Source organism: Strongylocentrotus purpuratus, unplaced genomic scaffold (assembly GCF_000002235.5).
Source record: "Strongylocentrotus purpuratus isolate Spur 01 unplaced genomic scaffold, Spur_5.0 spur5_contig_868, whole genome shotgun sequence".
Lineage (NCBI taxonomy): Eukaryota > Metazoa > Echinodermata > Echinoidea > Camarodonta > Strongylocentrotidae > Strongylocentrotus > Strongylocentrotus purpuratus.
Window position 1 is genome coordinate 195,061 of NW_022145577.1, and position 16,892 is coordinate 211,952.

General features: G+C 36.6%; 2 protein-coding genes across 2 annotated transcripts; both read right to left on the reverse strand.

Annotated features, from left to right (window-relative positions):
- Positions 1 to 2,595: 2,595 nt before the first annotated feature.
- On the reverse strand, positions 2,596 to 4,825 carry LOC115920348 (slit homolog 3 protein-like). The gene is made up of 2 exons (XM_030975993.1): positions 4,703 to 4,825; positions 2,596 to 4,320 (listed from the first exon to the last, which is right to left on the reverse strand). The coding sequence occupies exon 2, from the start codon at positions 4,313 to 4,315 to the stop codon at positions 2,807 to 2,809; it is 1,509 nt and encodes a 502-aa protein (XP_030831853.1). The 5' UTR covers positions 4,316 to 4,320; positions 4,703 to 4,825; the 3' UTR covers positions 2,596 to 2,806.
- Positions 4,826 to 7,577: 2,752 nt separating this feature from the next.
- On the reverse strand, positions 7,578 to 14,715 carry LOC100891488 (histidine protein methyltransferase 1 homolog). Its single transcript, XM_030975942.1, has 8 exons — positions 14,583 to 14,715; positions 13,037 to 13,131; positions 12,443 to 12,587; positions 11,349 to 11,512; positions 10,526 to 10,662; positions 9,763 to 9,861; positions 8,834 to 8,949; positions 7,578 to 8,423 (listed from the first exon to the last, which is right to left on the reverse strand). Exons 1-8 carry the CDS (start codon positions 14,647 to 14,649, stop codon positions 8,359 to 8,361), a joined length of 888 nt encoding a protein of 295 aa, XP_030831802.1. The 5' UTR covers positions 14,650 to 14,715; the 3' UTR covers positions 7,578 to 8,358.
- Positions 14,716 to 16,892: the final 2,177 nt, after the last annotated feature.

Below are 16,892 nucleotides of genomic sequence, written 5' to 3' on the forward strand. Positions count from 1 at the left end.
GCAAATGTATTTTACCCATAATAGTTAAATCTCTTTGTTTCCACCATACAAGCAATTTTTTTATTTTACTTAGAATTTCTTTATAAAACACACACCCTCACCCATACAATCGCACACCCTCACCTCTACAAACCCACACCCTCACCCATACAATTGTACACCCTCACCTCTACATACCCACACCCTCGACCATGCAATCGCACAACCTCACCAATACAATCGCACACCCTCACCTTTACAAACCCATACCCTCACCCATACAATCGCACACCCTCACCTCCACGAACACACACCCTCACCCATACAATCGCACACCCTAACATCTAGAAACCCACACCCTTATCCATACAATCGCACACCCTCACCTCTACAAACCCACACCCTCACCCATACAATCGCACACCCTCACCTCTACGAACCCACACCCTCACCCATACAATCGCACACCCTCACCTCTACGAACCCACACCCTCACCCATACAATCGCACACCCTAACATCTACAAACCCACACCCTCACCCATACAATCGCACACCCTCACCTCTACGAACCCACACCCTTATCCATACAATCGCACGCCCTCACCCATACAATCGCACACCCTCACCTCTACGAACCCACACCCTCATCCATCCAATCGCACACCCTCACCCCTAAAAACCACACCCTCACCCATACAAACCAACCACCACTCTCACATGTACAATCTTTACACTCAACCGTACAATCGCACACCCTCACCTCTACAAATTTCAAGTGTCACATACTACTGAATACGATGGCCCTCAAATTGTTATGATGAATTCCATTTTTTATGAGAAGGTCTGTATTTATCAATATGCAGGCCTATTAAACGTGACAAGTGACTTTGATGATTTCCACTTCATGATATCCTGCCACTCCATTTAGTCATGTGATCATTAAAAGTCCCATTTCGTCGATAACGATAGATCGAGAAAGCTAAATCTAGAAAAAGGTCTCTTGACTTTTTGAAACATCGGTGCTAGTGCTGAAGTTACATTGGGCATAGCAAAAATTTGATAAAAAAATCAATATATCAAGCTTCACGCAGCAATATAATCTTATCGGTGATGGGGCCAGCCCTTCACATTGCTCCCATTCGTTAGTTGTATACTTTCCACATCGACAAAATAAGGTATTCACTTATCATGGGTGATAATACTCAGTGTTTAAGATTTATATTAGACAAATGGCTATCACCTCACTCTGCTAAAGATTGGTCGATCTTAAACCTGTACAGTTGGTCCCACGATAACATAATTATTACTTTATTACGTTTTAGCCCTTGGAACCAATATTCCAGCTGCTATTTTCTGTCTGTTTCTCAGTTGACATATTTTTATTTCAGGCTCAAGCAAACATATTTTGAATGAGAGGCGTGGGGGAAAAGACTCATTTTAGAGAGAGAGAGAGAGGCTATTTCGAAGTAGGCCTACGTCATGCGTAAAGCATTTTTTGCTGGACACCTTCCCATAATGTGTTTACGTAAGCATCCGTCGCATAACCGCCATAACCCGTCACTATCACCCTCAAAACCACATTGCCTTATTCATAGAAACCCGGTCATACTCTCACAAAAAAAAAAAACGTTCTCACCCATCTAAAACCTACATACTACAATCTGCACACGCACCCATGCCATCCAACGATATCCTAACAACAATTAATATAAGCCCACATCCTCACCCATACAAAACAATTAACACTCCTAGATGTACAATCTTTACACTCACCCATACAATCGCACACCCTCACCCATACAATCGCACACCCTCACCTCTACGAACCCACACCCTCACCCATCCAATCGCACACCCTCACCCCTAAAACCCCACACCCTCACCCATACAAACCAACCACCACTCTAACATGTACAATCTTTACACTCAACCGTACAATCGCACACCCTCACCTCTACAAACCCACACCCTCACATATACAAATCAATGCACAAACTATCCATACAATTGCACATACACAAATAACCAGCACAAGCCCACATTGTACGTATTTATAAACCTCGTTCAAATTATCATTACAAATACACGTATTTACATTACATGTGATTTTAATATTCATGATTAATTTCAACAATATGAAAAAAGGTTAAGTAGGCCTACAAGACCAGCGTGACGATAAAAAGTCCTTTAAAAAATTAACCCTAATTCACATGAACTCTTAATTACGAATATTCAATCTGCAAGAGTTACATGAAAGATTAGTATTCAATTCAATTCATTTGTTTCCTCTTTCAATTTGTCATATTCACAATGATAGTACATTTTAACATATTCACATACATATAGACCAATTTGCACAATACGATATTTTAGGAAAAAACATGATGAAATTGAAAGGGAGAGGGCCGACTAAAAGGCAGAGCATGTATGGTGTAGGCCCCCCTGTAAAAGTAATTATTATGAATTATTTTTTTATGATAAAGAAAACACAATAATAATAACTGATTCAGTAATACAAAGATCTTTTTTAAACGGAAAACAATGATAAATACATACATTAAAAGAAACAATCAAAGTAACACGAACATCAAAGTTGCATAAAGTCACACTACATTATTATATTTGATTGGGGAATGCAATAGCCTAGTCGCTATTCAGAAGAAAGCTTTCAAGTCTCCTTTTGAACATTTGTATCGAATTACACTGAAAAGAATTTGACAGTTTTGGACCTTTAAAAACGAATGTCTTCTCTGTATCAAGGGACATTTCAACATACATGTATGTATTTATACAGATTGTTTGAAATATTAGCACAAGGCATTCTATCATTTATTTTCTGTATAAGTATTATAGCAACCACTATGATTGAAATTTTCAATTATGCCGTTTTCAAAAGACGGCGACTTCCTGAATTTTTCTCCTCCAGGTTGTGTTTCTTGTGATATGTTCTGCCATCCCGATGATTGATACGAGCTTTGGAAGACTGATTCCGATGAGTGATGGAACAATGGTTTATTCTCTTCACTAACGTACCCTGACCTCTGCTTAACTCTGGTCATCTTGACATACCTAGTTATTATACAGAGTATTATGACCGTTATGACTGAACATGACAAACTAATGATAATCATTTTATTCCGGAAGGACAATCCAACCTGATCTATTACTTTATCCTGAAAGTTAACTACTAAGTCATCACTTTCATCTCCATATGAAAAAGAATAGGTTCCTTCGATCGACGAGTTCGCAGTGTTAGTATCAATAATCAAAGCATCGTTGTTAGTCAAGAAGTAAGGTCCTTGTCGTTCACCATGTTCTGAAAGCTGTCTCCCATCTGGTGTAATCCAGGTACAATCAACCCCTGCGCACGGGAGCTCGTGTAATAGTCTTCCCTGTAGTGTCATATTCTTGATATCAAACGGAAGACAATCTTCATTATTGTACACATCAAACAAAGAGTGGTTTTTTATCTCCTGTCGTTCTTGGCATTGTCCATAGATATGATTTCGACTCTCGTTAAGCCACGAAGATATCCATGACATGCGACAGTCACACAGAAGAGGGTTGCCAGTTAAGTCAACAGCAACGTGTAATTCATGTATGTCAAATGAGGGTTCGGCCATCACTTTTATCATGTTATCACGGAGATCAATTTCTTTCAGGTGGGGCAAGTTATAAAATGCCGTCCGTCTCACGCATCTCAGTTTATTTTTCCGTAAGTTTAGGTACTCCAAAGAGGGCATATGACTGAAGCTGTTTGGTCCCAATGTCTGAAGTTTATTGTGAGCCAGATTCAGAGAAGTGACATTTTCCAATCCCTTGAAAACACTTGGTTGAAGGTCGGTTATATCATTGTTTGACAGTGTAAGGTTATTGAGATTCCTTAAATTCTCGAAAGCTTCATTCTCTAGTTTGGCAATTTTGGTATGGTTGCTACCGATGACCAAATTTTCCAACTTATCAAGATATCTTAACATCCCGCGTTCTACCACATCAAAGAAGTGGTTTTCAATAACCAATATTTGTATGTTTTCGAGGCCTTTAAATCCTCCCGATTCTATGTATTGCAAACCAGAGACTGTGAATTTCTTGCAAGAATTAATTAAGGAGGGTAAGGAGGCTGAACAACGAGACAATTCCTGGATGGACCCTTCTCTGAGAATCTCCCGTCGATCAAATTCAAAGAGTAGGTCATCACATGAATACTTAAATCGAAAATAGCATCCACTGCCGTTTTCCGTGGAATGAAATGCATTGTCAGATGTTTGCCCGCTCAGATTTAAAGGTGGAAAAAGAGCGAGGCTCACAACTAACACCAGCAGATGTAACATCATCTTCTCTGTAACGAGAAAAAATAAAGGCATTTTAATTGTAATGTTGTAATTCAGAAAATGTAGCTCAAGAAAAAAAAACTATATACGAATTAAGGATATTGCTCATTGGTCAACCATTTTTCTTTTGGCCCACTAACAGAAACATTGAGGGAGGTTTACCTACCAAAACCAGCCCTCTGCGTACGCGCCTGGTACCGGTAAGAACCTCTCTTTCACGATGCCATATCAAAAATTCCTTTAATAGGTCTATGATTGTTATTACTCTGAAAGTGTTATGAGGTTCGTCGAGCGTGTTGGGGAGGTGGTAATTCATGATTGGAAAGTGAGCTAGTGCAAGAAACACTGCATCAAGGCTTAATTATGATTGAATAGATAATTTGCACTTACCAAATATGAATGCAGCTGATGTATAATTGAGATTCCTGAGTAAAACTAGCACTTAAACGATAAAAACAGTATACTTCACACAGATAAGTAAAAGATCTGCAGTCATCAGAATTCTCCCGAAAGACTGGAACTGAGGGGAAAAAAAGCAGCACTCCTGCGTTTTCATATCAGTTGGTATACATGCATTTGGCCTATTTCCGTACTTTCACTTTTGTTTTTAATGTCAACCCGGATCAACTTCCTGAAACTCTTGAATATTTGTATACTTCTACAGAGCGTACCAAAAATGAACACTTATGAACCCTACAGTATAAAAATTATAACATACCTGTATAAATTTACCTCTCTATATATAGAGAGATAGTGCAATAATGCAATAACCTATATTCTTAATGTTCATCAGACAGAAAAGTGTGTGTTGGTGTGTATGGAAGAGAGTGTATGTGTGAATGCAAATTATTTCCTTTTTTATTATACAATTACTGGAGACAGACTTTTACATAAGGCCCGGCCTTCCTAAAATGTTTTCCCGGAGTTGAAGTTGATCCACATGTCTGCTCCACTTGTGTTATTCTCACGTTATATATTGATACATGTATTATATTTTAACTTTTATACGTTTGTTTTCCTTTGTTTATTTTTAATGAACGTATTGAATAAAGTGAACTTGAACTTGATATAGTTGAATGAGGGAATTGTTTATTACTATGATTGTTGTCAATATAGGATTGAGAAGGCTCTGTCTACTTTAATAAAGTTCATCAGTCTCTTTTGAATAGGGTTGAAGTTAATATAATTTTATATCAAAGAATCCTCACTCCAAGAACCCTCACTTAAATAATCCTCACTCAAAGAACCCTCACTAAAAGAACCCCCACTCAAAGAATCCCCACTCAAAGAACCCTCACTCAAAGAATCCTCACTCAAAGGACCCTCACTTAAAGAATCCTCACTCGAAGAATCCTCACTCAAAGAACCCTCACTTAAAGAATCCTCACTCAACGAACCCTCACTCAACAAACCCTCACTCAAAGAATACTCACTCAAGGAACCCTCACTAAAAGAATCCTCACTCAAAGGACCCTCACTTAAAAAATCCTCACTCAAAGGACCCTCACTCAAAGAATCCTCACTCAAAGAACCTCACTCAAAGACGCCTCACTCAAAGAATCCTTACTCAAAGAATCCTCACTCAAAGAACCCTCACTCAAAGACTCCTCACTCAAAGAACCTCACTCAAAGACTCCTCACTGAAAGACGCCTCACTCAAAGGACTCTCACTCAAAGAACACTCACTCAAAGAACCTCACTCAAATAACTCTCACTCAAAGAATACTCACTAAAAGAATCTCACTCAAAAAATCCTCACTCAAAGAACCTCACACAACAAACATATCACAGCTATCTACTTTACAACCAGAAGATCAATATGACACATTAATACATCTTCATGTACTTGCATTTATTACAGTCAAATCTTGCTCATAAGCTCCATTATTATCTCTCTGTACAATACATGCATCATAATGTTGTCACATGATTTCATTATTTGTATAAAAATTTGGAAAGAACGAGCACTTCGTATAATTCACAGATAATATGAAACATGTTGGGAAATGCCCAGACATATGCCCACTAAAGAAATTATAGACATGCGCTAGTATTTATGTTAAAGGTACTATGTCCCATTTGCAGGCCAAAAAAATGAAAAAGTTAAATTCCAACTGCATTTGAAAGATAATACTTATTTAGAACTTCCCTAAAAAAGGTGCGGCTTGAAAATGTCTTCGAGTGGGAAATTAATGGCTATTAGTTGTCAAATCGACTTTAGGGCTATAGAGCCCAAAAGTAATAGTCTTGATTTTCAGACAATTGTACCGAATGGTCATACGTTTTATGCTCCGCAAAGATTCAATCAGTTTAATCTTGGCCATCACAAGAAGTGGGTTATTGATGTAGACAAATGCTCATGTACCCTTTACAACTCTTTTCATGTATGTTATTACCAAAGAAGAAAAAAAAGCCAGTCAGTCAGTCAATAGTGTCTGACAGTGAAGTCTAGTAAGTAAACGGGTTTCCTTGCATAATTTGAATATGAGGACACTGCTAACGTTTAAATTTCACAGATAGGACATACATGACATATTCATAATTCCTGCAAAGTTCTACAGAATTTGAGGTTGGCTGCAAAAGGGACATAGTACCTTTAAAGGTCTTTTATGGGCTTATAATTACATGTATATCCATCTTCTGAAATGGGTTGGACTGATTAGATAACTTAACCAGATGTATAAATCTATTTAATAAATCCTCTTAGTGATATTTGTCATAGGTATGAACTACATGTAATTATCATTTTACTTACACGTAAATACTTTTTCAAACTATTCTTTGTTGTGGACGGACACTCTGGACTGCCATTTTGTTTACAAACATATTGAATGTGTGACAATGAATGACTATGGCAGTCCAATGATTGTTTTATTTGTTGCCCTCAGCAGGCACAGAGTTGATTCATCACACAACTACAATTTCTAGTGAAAGTAAGACTTCAAAAGATAAAGTTGAGTTCTGGTCATGTGATTGCATTGTGACAGAAATGTTGTGGAATCGATCAGAAAAGGTTGATAAGTATTGGTGTGCACTGCAAGGTTCTGGAATCATCAAAATGATAAGAAATTTGGCCCAGTCTTGGTAAAGTTACAAGTACTGTATACAGAAAGTTGTATATGGGACTACACAAACACGTGGCATAAAAATCTGTCCCAAATTTTATGATGTTACATGCCATATTTATAATAGTAATATAATAATATTTATATAAGGCGTTTGAAGAGCCATGCTTGTCAGGGAATACTTTGTATCTGATGTTCTTCCACTTGCATAATACAAGAATAACGCTCACAAATTATTTTCACCTTTTCCCAGAAATCAACCTTCTCTTTAAGACCCACGTCGTTAGCCTCTGCCAGATCCTTCTCAGTACATGTGTCAGCTAGCATGTCGGAGCTCATTAGATGGTCCGTGGTCAAGGGGCCCTGCCCACTAACTATCTGCTAACCAGTATATGGATCCCCACTTGTGCATGTTCGCCCTGCACCTCCCCATACCTGTACGCTGCCTGTTAAAACTGTGCTATTGTGATCCATGGTCGGTCAGATCCTGCAGGGAGTGTCTCAGATGGGTCAATGGCCATGCGTTTCTCAAGTCTCTCTTCCAAGATGCCAATGCATCTAGATATTGTGCAGCCTTCTAGTGGAGAGACAGAAGAGAGGGAACTTCTACACGAATTCAAGCATTAAGGTGCCAAAGGAAGAGAGTTCAAACAACTGCTATAAAGAATTCTGTCGTCTGTGAAATGGGGCACGACTTAAATTCTCCCCAGATAGTAGAGAATGTGGATACATTGCGTGCGCCGTGCGGGCAAGCTTGAATCTGATGACTGAGATAATAGTATATCTTTAAAGCGCTTATAGACATTGTAGATGTATTAAGCATTATATAAACCCAGAATACCATCATCAGGAGTAGATGTTTTATTAAACAAACACAGCTGATTCATTTAGTCTAAACCTCATTCCTTTAGAAATGAATTTCTCCAAGGTCTATGTTCCAGGTATCAAGTCAACAAGCTCTGAGGATTGCTTGCTGTGTTCTCACGTCTTTGCTCCCTTGTTCTCAGGCTGTATGAACCGCATTTCCAGTATCTCCCTCCGAACTCCTACATGGCAAAAACAGATACCAAAGAAAACAAAAATTCAACATATTATGTATGTGGAAAGTAACTGATCAGAAACCTGCAAAACTTGGTCATATAAATAAATTTAAAAAGAATATATTTTTTTTTATGAAGAATATTGGTAGATCAAATGAAATGGTAGATCATATGCAATGGGAATCAGCTCAGGATATCAAAATAAGACAAAGATGTAGTTGTCTGAAAGTAGTTGTCTGATGGTAATAAGAGGTACATTGTCCAATGAAGAATTGTCTGAATTGGTATTTTTCTGGGGTAAATGTCAAGGGACAAATCCTATTGGATTTATTTCAATTATTTCAAAATCATTCTATTTCTACCACAAAGCTTTCAAAAAAAGATTAACAAAGTTAGAACACTCTTTTAATCCTCACCTTGACTGATAACTTTTATAGATTCTATTTCAAATTCTCCCTTCTCTCTCACAAAGTCTTCAAACTGCCTGGTCCCACCTCCTACACCGAAGTAATGTGTCTTAGCAGCAAGAAATCTAGAACATGGTTTAGGTTAAGTATAATCAAGTCTTATCAGGTTATACATGTTCGAATGAACATTCTTGAGACTGTGTCTTCTCATCCATTGGTCGGTGTTTGTAGAACTCAATTAAAATCACACTTCATGCGATTGACTATCTAGAACACTTCAAATGATGCCTCAAAACACTAAATATATTTCAGCAAACATGAAATATGGACTTCATGAGAGGAGCGTGCCCCTTTGAATGTTTCTAAATATGGTGCCATATAAATTCTTTGAATCCTCACCATCATCTTTAAATTCTAAGAAGAAGATTATCATTTAAATCATGAGAAAGAGATAGAGAAAGAGAAAGATGGACATACTAACAAACGAGGGAGAGCTGCGGCTGGGATCACAGAAGCATTCTAAGCTCTCTAATTCATGCCATAAACTAACATTTCCGAATCCAAGAACATTTGAGACTCAAGAAAAAGGGCAAGTCATATTTACTCTACAGGTATTACACTTGATGTATTTGCCACTCTAAAACTTTGTTACCATTCTACAGTCCAAACATCAGGAGAATAAATGAAAGGATAGGAGCAGGCAAAAAAGAAGAATGTCTCAGAGACTCAGACACTTCTAAAACATTTTAATTGAGATACACAGTAATAAACCTCTCATATCAGTGTCAAAGTTAGATTTCTGCATTCAAATTTCATTACAAAGTAGAACATAGCGAATTGTTTACCATCAATTAACACATGCAATTATAGGTACAATGTACAAACAACTTAAATTCTAGAAAGGCCACAGGCTTGAAAACTAATGTGATAAAGGATACACTTTTCCATTTGGTTTGAGTAAGCTTCTGATAATGTTGTAAAGCCTGGGTTGGGAGTCTAAGCTGTATATTGTCTCTGAAGTCAGAATAACATCATACCTGGAACATGTAATACACATACAGGAAATAAGAAAGAGAAGGACGAGAGAAAAGATTTATATGACACTAAAATACATTCATGGACACTAAATACTCAGTCTCATCAGTATAATACACATAATTAGTCTTATATTACATATATATTTATAAATATAAATAGAGAGTTTGAGATGTCATAGAAGACAATAGATGCTCATGGATGAAGGGTTTCAAGAGAGAGCTAGAGAGAGAAAGAGAGAGCAACAGTGATATGTTGATAAAGGAAAATGGGAGACATGAGAGAGTAAGGAAAAGAGATTGAAAAGGGAGAATGGAATGAGGGAGAAAAGACAAATATGAAGAAGAAAAAAAAAAACAGAAAAAAAAACACATCCAGAGGGAAATGAGAGAGATAGAAATGAAGACAAACTTCTGCATAAATATTAAGGCTTGGAGAAGTGATTTACTCTAATTACTCCTAAGCAGAATAAATTGATATGTATTTAACCGCAAAAAGAGACATAATATGAACGAAGATAGTAGGACAATAAACCCCAAACTGTCATTTCCTGATAACCATTCCAGTATCAATAAACCAAATGAAATGGGGGGAGGGGGGGGGGGGGGAAGGGGTGGTCTGGGGGTGGGGTAGGGTACTTGAAATAGAATATTAAGCTAGACAGACCTGGTGCCTTCCTGCATTAGGAGATCTTGCACTAAACTCCAATCCCCAGCTAAGAAATGGCATTTCTCTTTGTAGACCTCTGGTATGGTGTTCAGCTGGACATTTGGAATGGTCAGGAGTTCCAGGACCTCTTCATTCTGAGAAAAAGAAAAGAATTCTCTGTCTAACTGATTGGTTCAATGTTTACAAAATAGGTAGGGCAACTTTTATGAACATGATGAAATCCAATGACAGAATTCCTGGCATTTACATCAAAATGTGTATTGCTTAGAGTTATGCACTTTCATGACACTTTTTGTGACCATGAGTCAAGAATTTTGTAAAAGGCAATAAATTACTGCTAATACCCACTGCATGCTGGAACCAGATGGTTCCTCTATTTAATACATGGAGAATAGGAGAATTAAGCAGTCAGTTGGTTAACTCATATACTGCAGTACATGAAACTAATATCCTTTGGCAAGGTATTAATCTACACTTGCTACTCTCCACCTACAGTAGGTGTTCAAACGGGTACCCGGCAGGATGCGACCGTCATTGTTGGTCAAACAGTTTTTGAGCGTCAAGTAACGCCTGGCTGGAATGCTCCCCAGGGAGTGGAGATTGTGCACACAGTATGTGCAGGCAAGCACTGAACCCAATGACTGGGGTAATAGTTTATCTGTTAAGGGCTTAGAGATGTCCGAGATGTATTAAGCGCTATTTAAAATCTGACTATTATTATTGTTAAACTAGACTTCCCAGGAAAATGTTCTTTATCGTGAATAGTGATTTCAATAAAATAGAAGTTAAATTGATTTAATCCAATGAGTGGTAGTCTTACATAATCTTGAAAATGGACAGTAGCTCCTTTCATCAGAGTGTAGATCCCTGGTAGACCGGCTCCACATCCTAGCTCCAGGATAGTCTGACCAGAGAAAGAGATGGGATCCAAGTCCTGGAGATACTGGACTAAGTCTAAGGAACATTCCCAGACTTTCAGCCCACCTGTATGCAAGAAGAAAAAAATGAAGACTCTTCCATCAGCCCATGAAAATGAAAAGATATAAATATTAATCTTTACACTTCAGTTTAAATTATTTTGATGTTTCTTATTAATATTAAATAAATCTTAGGACACTTTGGTGAAACAAGTGATAGAAGACAAAAAATCAAACACTTGAAAAGAAAGCTGTTGCTTTTCAAAGTCAAAAATAGTTCATTCCACTGTGTTCTTAATATTCCGAGGAATTTTGCTGAATTAATTGGAACAATTTGAAACATGGATGGAGTAGAAGTTTAGGTAGCTTAGCAAAATGCACTGGCACAAAAAGATGCATCCTGAACGCAAAATGCATGATCAGTGATTTTTGTTAATTCAAAGTTGGACATATTTATCTGAAAGAAGTTTATCAATCAAGATGGTAAATTCATTTGCCAGCTCTAAGGATGTATTTCCTGAAGTTCATGAAGTATGTTATTCCTGATGCAACTATTGACTCCTTCAAGTTTTCCTACTATCCACGAGCAATAAAGATCTGGAACCATCTACCAGGCTCAGCAGTCAATGCAAAAGGAATAACCTACTTTAAGGAGGCTGCCCTACCGACCATTAGAGCAATGTGCAAGCCTCCTGTAGGCTCTCACATAGTATAAGTTTACTGGCTTGGTTGTAACTTGTAGTGGACTTAGCATATTTTTTTGTAAATTGACAAATGCTTTGTCTACACTCCATTCCTGCACTTTATGGCACTCCTTGCAATTGCTCCCCTTACCTATCATCCCAATATAGCTTCCTGAGCGAGCTGCCAAAGGGATTACTCAACCAAGTACCAAGGATGTTGTTCTAATCCTGTGTGATAAAATCACGATTTTCAACAACACTTGCAGTTCGCTTTCTGGACACATATTGTTATGCATTTCACTAATGTAGCTTACCTTCATAAACAGACGGCAGGAGATCAGAATGTGTTGAGATAGCCTCCTTGATGTCACTCTTTTCTTCAATCATTCCTTCTACATCTTGAGGATGAAGGTAGCACAGGTTCACATCACCGCATGATACACACACAATTCTCCTTTCCTAAGGGTCAAAGGTCATGCAAAATTATTGATGTTATGGTAGGTAGTGTTGTCAGAAATTTCTCATACACTTTGAACAGCACAGGCTTGTTCCTTTTGACTCTTTAGCTTTGGTCGACTACTTAACTTTCAGAACACATACCGAGTCTCGTCCACTTTGGTCAATTTCTACAACTTGGAAATGCCAAATTAGTGACAGACTTTGTTTCAAATTTGATGTTACTATTTTATTACTAATGCAGTAGCGATTATGGCTGCATTTAGTCCTGGGCATAATTTCATGAATCCGTCAAAAGAAAGAGTTTATCGACATCCTATTAAAAGATGTGTGTTTAAATCAACACATGTTTCAAAGGGATGTTTAAAAGCGACTTTTGTACTTGCGACAATTTGATGAAATGATGCCCAGTATACTTTCCTATTACATGTATATAAGCTTTCATTTATTACCTCATTTCTTGTCTCGTTGTAAGGAATATAGATTTCTTTAGCTGGTCTCAAGGTTATATCATCTGGTCCTCTATGGTCTTTAACTGCAGAAGAATCTAAAATATAATATAAAATGTAGGAATTACAGTAGCAATATACAAATATACAATGACACTCGAGGATCTAGCTGAAACTATTCGCATCGAAGGAACATGAACTAGTACTAATGATGTTCCTGAGTGCGAATAGTTTCAGCTTGTTCCGAGAATGAGTCATTTTATATTTGTTTTATATCCCTTCCATCTGTATTGTTCCTACACTTCTGTAATAACATGAACCTTATACTCACATTCACATCTTACATTCAGATCTAAAAGAAATGACAAGAAAATTGCACGGCTCAAATGAAACATTGAAGGATGTAAATATATTTAGCTGGCGGTATTGCGTTAGTGTAGTGCAATTATCGCACAGCGCAAATTGCATGTGCTTGAGCTCTGTGACAGAGCGCGCTAGTTGGTCGTGCGTGCAGCGCTTAGGCATTGAAATCCTGTACGCTCGCTGACGTCACACATAGGTACTATGCGTGACGTCAGCAATAAAAAATGAACTATTCCGATGTAGTCGGCAGGAAACGTCTTTTATAGTAAAACTATTCTTTTTCTAGTTGTGTACACTTCTAATGCAACAATCTTACGATAAGGGATATAATAAGAGTTATTCTGTCAATGTGGACCTGGTACAATAATCTTAAGATATAGACTAGTAGCTAATTACAAAATAGGAATAGGCATAAACAGGTGGGGGAGGGTGAGGGATGGGGCAAAACCTTAACATTTCTCTATAAAATCTAAAGGATATATCTGGTGAAATATAATTCTTTTAACTTCATTTTCAACATATCAAATTTTCTTTAACGAAGAATGGTTCTAAGCAGTTCAGAGTTGCAGGAACAGATTTTTGCCTCTCTAGCCAACATACAATTCTCGAATTCATTTGAAGATTCTTGCAGATGGATGATGTTAGACACTGTTTAAACTAAAAAATGACTAATAGACCCTATTATCGTAAACTCAAAATAAAAATAACATGCATTTTTGTTGTCTGGAAAGTCATTGACCTGAATACATGAATAAACTCTTACAAAAACATTCAAATAAAGATTGGTTCAATTTGTCATCACAAGTGTGTCACAACATGAAAATCATGCACTCAACAAACAATATAATAAAAGGGACATTTGGCTTGCCATAGAGTGCATCAACATGCATGCATGCATAGTCATAGACTCACTAATACAAATGTAGGTCATTTCCAATTACTTTCTCGACTACTGGAAATCAATAATACACATTTCTTCCTTTTTCGGAACATCAAGACGTCCCTTAAGACCCAAACCGTAGTTATCAGTCAAAAATATCATTGTTAAGCCTTGCCATGCCACGCGTGTAAGATATTAGACATTGTCCCATACATAATGTTTTATGTTAGTTTAAATACGATACTAAATCGAAAGTTCATTTTGTGGTACACTCCTTGTCATTTCATGACACAAAATGATATTTACCATTAGAAGCAGTGTCTATATTGCTGTCGTCTTCACATATCTCGAAACCAAATGTGAAATCTCCCATCTCCTAGCTAAGCTGTCCAAACCGAAAGTTCACGGTAATCTGCCCAGCTACTTCTCAAGCAGCCGATTTTTTTTCTTTCTATGAAGTGCCAAACCAATGACTTTTTTTCTTAAAAACATAATTAATTTCCGAGAGAACTATATATATATATATATATATATATATATAACTCTTTTGTTTTAGTTTGAAAGTGAAAAGTGACTTTTCATGTGTTTCTCAGTGGTTTTAGGGAAGGGAATAAGGAAGACAGTAGGATTCACAGTAGATGCCCGTTTTGTATTTTCTTTCATATTCCAGTCTACCATTTCTCTTTTCTCTCTTATATATCAAAGGATATTCCAAACTTCTCTCTTATTTATCCGTTATATATTAAGGGATCTTCCTTCCTTCTCTCTTTCCACAGTACTCCAGCTTTTAAAATTTAAACTCACATCTACTTGCTTACTCATATACACCCTTTCCTTTTAACTCTCTCATGTTTTGTTTATTGCCGTCTCCACTTGCACTCTAGTATAGTAATGAGAGCTCCCTCTCATTTCCTTATTCTTTGTAATCTCTATACAATTTGTAACTTTCCTCTCATGCCTTTCTTAGTATATTTTCTGCCCCTGATTCTCTTTCTCTCTCTCTCTCACTCCCACTCTCTCTCTCTTTGGCTTGGCTTTTTTTTTAGGGGGTGGGGCACAATTTAGGTGTGTAGGTTATTTTTTATAATATGAATCTACATTGAATTGTTTACAGTATCTTCTCAAACTTGTATTCACAAATTTTTCTCTTACCAGGGATTAATTCCATTTTTATACTCTCCTTTCTCATTGGCCATTGTTCTAACAAAATACAAAATAAAAACTAAATATTGGATGATCAAAATATTTGATTGCATGGTCACAAAGTGTATTCTATTTTCATCGACATAATTTGGACATGTGTATGTACAAGATACAGGCAATAATATTTTGAAAAAAGCACACATAATTAGATTTCATTTGGATCCTTGTCTTCAGCTTGACTGGAGTACATGTGTATTTTTATGTGAGTTATCACATCTACCAGTGTTATCTCCTTCTTCTTCTTCCTCTTTCTAATGTTCTTCATATATCTATCCTTCCCTAACAGGTTTGTGATCATTAAAGCTCTTTTGTTTATGCTTGAACAATGATTGCTCAAAACAACACTTCAAGTCATTCACACAAAACAAGAATTAGTGTATAATACTTCATGGCTTAGGTTTAATACTATGATGATTTTTGGCTACAAAACCAACAGTCACCTTACTATATCCTAATACCAATATTATATTTAGCTTAAGATAAGCCAAAAGAACCCACAAAACAACGTCCTGAGATTTACACATACATGTACAATGAAATTCACACATCCCAAATTATTATTAATGGCATCATTCAAATATTCCATCATAACTATTGACATATAACATGTTTATCAACATACATGTAAATAATACTGCTATTGATCATTCCCTAATACAAACCACATGTATATCAATACTTAGTATATTGCTTGTTTATATTTTACGAATGGAAGTATCAAGTATGACTCCATCATACACAATAATTCATAATATTGGGTCTACACAGTGTATACAATCAATGTGACATTTTAACGCGAAAATTTGCATACATGTCAAGTGAAGTGTATAGAATAATATGGTAATTTTGAAAAATTCACTTATTTGCATATTTATAGTAATTTATGCAAATAAGGTGATAAAATTCACATTTTTGCCCATAAATCATAAATTATTCATATTTAAGCATTCATTTTCACTACATATATTTGTTAGACCATTTGGAACAATAATACGACATAAAAAAAAGGAAGAGCCAAGTTATTCCTTATGTTATCTCTTGTTTTGATAATTTCTTATGCATTTCATTGTCTTTTTAACTTATGTATTTTATTGTTTTATTGTTTTATTTCATTTATAACTACAATTCAACTGTTTTGACCCAAAAACAAACACCTAAACTTTAAACAAGACTAAAAAAACATTGTTTTATCTCTTTTTAGGAAAAATGACATTTCCATATGTTTTTTACACAAATCACAAAAATGAGCGATTTTCGGGCTGACATGCAAAGACAAAAGGTCACGTGACTGTAACTATACGTCCGATTTTCAAAAAAAATTCTTTTAAAAGATGCGTAAGACTCGAAAGAAAAAAGTCATGAAAGGAAAATTTTATATCTGCCGCGGTTTTGGAGTAGCGAAATTACTACAGG

What these genes read in the sequence shown, in the direction of transcription:
- LOC115920348 (XM_030975993.1), bottom strand. Translation starts at nt 4,315, where the DNA reads ATGATGTTACATCTGCTGGTGTTAGTTGTGAGCCTCGCTCTTTTTCCA.
- LOC100891488 (XM_030975942.1), bottom strand. Translation starts at nt 14,649, where the DNA reads ATGGGAGATTTCACATTTGGTTTCGAGATATGTGAAGACGACAGCAAT. An exon ending in ACAACGAGACAAGAAATGAG is followed by an intron (nt 12,588 to 13,036) that starts GTAATAAATGAA and finishes TTTGACCCTTAG; the next exon opens with GAAAGGAGAATTGTGTGTGT. An exon ending in TATAAAAGTTATCAGTCAAG is followed by an intron (nt 8,424 to 8,833) that starts GTGAGGATTAAA and finishes TTTGCCATGTAG; the next exon opens with GAGTTCGGAGGGAGATACTG.